The sequence below is a fragment of the Nelumbo nucifera genome, chromosome 4 (assembly GCF_055504915.1).
Source record: "Nelumbo nucifera cultivar China Antique chromosome 4, China Antique-T2T, whole genome shotgun sequence".
Lineage (NCBI taxonomy): Eukaryota > Viridiplantae > Streptophyta > Magnoliopsida > Proteales > Nelumbonaceae > Nelumbo > Nelumbo nucifera.
Window position 1 is genome coordinate 41153611 of NC_142652.1, and position 3665 is coordinate 41157275.

The following is a 3665-nucleotide window of genomic DNA, read 5'->3' on the forward strand; positions in this document are numbered from 1 at the left end:
TGGCTCATTGTTCAAATCTCAACTCAATCTTTTTCTTCGACGCTCTGTGGCTTTGTGCTCATATCAAAGTTCAAACCTGGAAATGGAGTCCCAACGTCCAAAGCATCATGCATGAAAAGGCTAAGTTTTGGACCTTCTGGCTTCTGATTTTTGTTCCATTTTGAAGACTTCTAGAACATAAAACAGATGTGGTTTTTGTTTCATTTTCTCCTTTTTTTTCCGGTAAAGAATAGATGGGGTGTATTTGGAACTTGATAGACCCCATTTCATTCTGCAATGCAACCCAGCCAGTCTACCCAACTTTCCCCATTTCATTTGTTTTTTTAGGCAGTTTACAGATTGATTTTTAGCAAGATTAATCACATATACTGATAATAGGTTATTAAACAAAATGTTCTTCTCTTATAAAAATTACAGGTCTTAAGTATGACTTCTTCTTTCATCGGGTCCAATCAGGTTAGATCTAGAGGTTTAAAACGGGTCGTGCATTCGACTAAAGTTATTCATTTTAAAAAATAAAAAAAACTTAAAATTTTAATTTTATATGAATTTTGATATATACAATTGCTTATATATACGATAATTAAATAAAATAGTATAATAAAATTGAAAATATTATTTATTTTATTAATATACTATCTACTATATATTGTTATATAATTATAATTTATATAATATTATGTATGGATCAATGGGCCGTGCTAGCCCATAGGTCACGAGTGGAACGACATGATAGGGCGGCCCGTGCCAGCCCAGTCTATTGACCTAAAACCCTAAGCCCAGAATGGCCCATCGACCCATACAATTGTGTTAGGCCGCGGTATGGCCCATGGACCATCGGTCTAGGCCAAGTTAAAATCATGCAGAGCCATACTGAGTCACGAGCAACACGGCCTGATTTACACCTCTAGTTACACCCAATTGTCCCGATTACCCATTGGTTGGGTACCGGTTTTGAAATAATAGAACCGTTCGGGTCTAGTTCGATTCCGATACTATTGATTTTAACAGTCGGTTCAGAACGGTTCTATCTTGTCCCGACCAGACCCGAACCGTTCACAGCACTACTAGCCATATCACCACATATCAAACCCTACTCCCAGACTCTTCATTTCTTTCCACCTTCGCTCATTTTTCTCTGCGCCTCAATCCCTCGCACCCGCTCGAGTTGGAGGCTTGGGAAGATTTTTGTATTTTTTTTGTCGTCGGTTTTGAACAGATGAAGAAGAAGGAGACTCCGGGCCATTCTATACACGATCACTCTCTGTTTTTCGACAAGTTGATAGAGCTCATACCTGCGAGGTTCTATCTTCCTGTTGATGATAAAGACAAGCCGTGGTTTCAGGGCTTGAGCAAGACTGCAAAAGCTTCTGCGAAGAATGAATCCAGAGAGAACATCAAGAAAGCTCGGAGGGATCGATTAGACCCCGAGAAAGCTTCAACAACCCTAGACTTGCTCAAACAGAGTTTGGAAAATGGCAAAGAGAAGTACAAGGATAAATCAGAAGGAGAGAATGAAAGGGAGGGCGGAACCGAACATAATCCTCATTCCAATGCCGAAAACCGATCGGTGACTTACGAAGAGCTCCGGCAACGGCTTCATCGTAGAATCGAGGAGCTTCGAGGGAATCGAAAAGGTGGTGACTTGGATAAAGCAAAGAACGAGAAGAAGAAAGAAATTCAACGAGGGAAACGAAAAAGAAACAATACCGAGGCCCAAGAAAAGAAATTCAATGTCAGCGAATCCTCGGAAAAAATAAAAAAAGACGCAGCTGAGGCTTCTGACGGACTCACTTTTACTCATGTTAAGATTGGGAAGGAGAATGAACATGGCAGGAAGAAGCGAAAACTGTCAAAGTTGCAGGAACTAGAGAAAGCGAAGAGACTCGAAGAAGCAAAGAAAGATCCAGAGAAGGGTGAGGTTATCTCCCAGAAGCATTCTTGGAAAGCAGCAACAATTAGAGCTGCGGGGGTTAAAGTTCACGATGATCCCAAACTGTTGAAGCAGAGCATAAAGAAAGAGAAGAAGAAGCATCAGAAAAACGTTGAGAAGTGGAAGGAGAGAATCGAGAATAAGGAGAAGATTAGGGCGGAGAAGCAGCAGACTAGGTCAGGTAACATAGCTGAGAAGATTCATCAAAAGAAGTTGCGGAGGATCGCAAAGAGAGAGAAAAAGCTCATGCGTCCCGGCTTTGAAGGTCGCAAGGAGGGGTTTATTAACGACTCCTAAGCTGAATTCCCCTAAGGTTTTAGGTTATTATCAGTCCTTCATAGTTCCTTTTTGTTGCACCTGATGAAAATGTCGAGGATGAAAAAGAAAAGAGGCTTTCATTTTCTATAGAATTTGTCATATTATTTTTTTATCCTTATGATTTGAAGGGGCTTTTTACTTAACATTCCTTTTTTGATGATTTTGCAAATGTTTCTTTGATGTTATCATGTTATGTGTATGCTTAATTGATAAAAATGTTATTTCTAACTTTCATTATATCCGTTGATTCTGCAAACAGTGCTATCCTAACACACAAACTGAACTTTCTACAGAAGGAAATAAGAGAAGTCTCATTGAATTCTAATTTGTTTGTTTTCCCATTGTAAATATTGATGCCTATTAGAAAGCCTATCATACTAGTCATCATGGGATCTATTTGTGCCTTGTAAGCAAATACTCGTCTAAGGTTCCACTGGATATGTCTGTGCTCATTACATTGACTGAAAAGCTATCTATATCAGGTGAAAATCTATCAGCATATAGCATTTAAAGGTGAAGGTATGCACTGTAAAAGATACCATTCACTCAAACAGCCCTTTCCTTACCTCAAAGAAAATATTGAAAATAGAATAAACGGATGAAGTTGTTGCAAGGTGACTCCACATAGCTTATAACCTCATGATAATCCAGCACAATTGGACCAAGTGACTTTCTATTTCTCTATAGTACAATATAGAATGATTTTATTTATTTATTTATTTTTTTTGAGAAAAGGTAAGGTAAACTTTATTGATAAGAAATACTAGTACAAAGGCCCCCAAAGGAACACCTTAGATGGGGAAACAACCCAAACATAACAAAATTCCAGAAGCCATAGGTTCCTAGAATTTAGCCTAGCCCCCAACTGAGCAGCCTGAATTCCCTTTGAATCCGAGACCCAAGAAATCAACTTTCCTAAAGAAATAGATATCAGGTTTTTCGGATCCTTATAGATATTCTGAAATAGTCTTTTGTTCCTTTCTGCCCAAATGGCACTGATGACTGCAGCCGGAATGGACATCCACACAGCTGAAGCAAGCTTTGACAATCCCTGTAACCCCCAGCTCCACAAAATCTCCTTCACCAAAGCTGACATTGACCAAGCAAGACCCACCGAAGCTGGCATAGAAAGCCCCTTTGTAGCCTCTCAATTCTTTGGGCCACTTTACTTGGAATTGGGAATAAGGAGAAATAAAATGCCGGCAAGTTGGATAAGGAGCCTTTTAAAAGGGTAATTCTGCCCCCCAAGGACAAGTATTTAGGCTTCCAAGTTGCCAAATTCTTTTCCAACCGTTCTAAGACTGGTTCCCAGATCATTACTGAAGTGCATTTTACTCCTAGAGGGAGTCCCAGATACTTTGTTGGAAGGAATCCCACCTGACAAACTAATCTCTCTGCTAAGTTCTCTGTATTT

At 39.5% G+C, this 3665-nt stretch overlaps 1 protein-coding gene across 1 annotated transcript; it reads left to right on the plus strand.

Annotated features, from left to right (window-relative positions):
- Window positions 1–1098: 1098 nt before the first annotated feature.
- On the plus strand, window positions 1099–2551 carry LOC104611062 (Surfeit locus protein 6). Its single transcript, XM_010277976.3, has one exon. The coding sequence runs from the start codon at window positions 1220–1222 to the stop codon at window positions 2228–2230; it is 1011 nt and encodes a 336-aa protein (XP_010276278.1). The 5' UTR covers window positions 1099–1219; the 3' UTR covers window positions 2231–2551.
- The last annotated feature ends 1114 nt before the right edge of the window (window positions 2552–3665 follow it).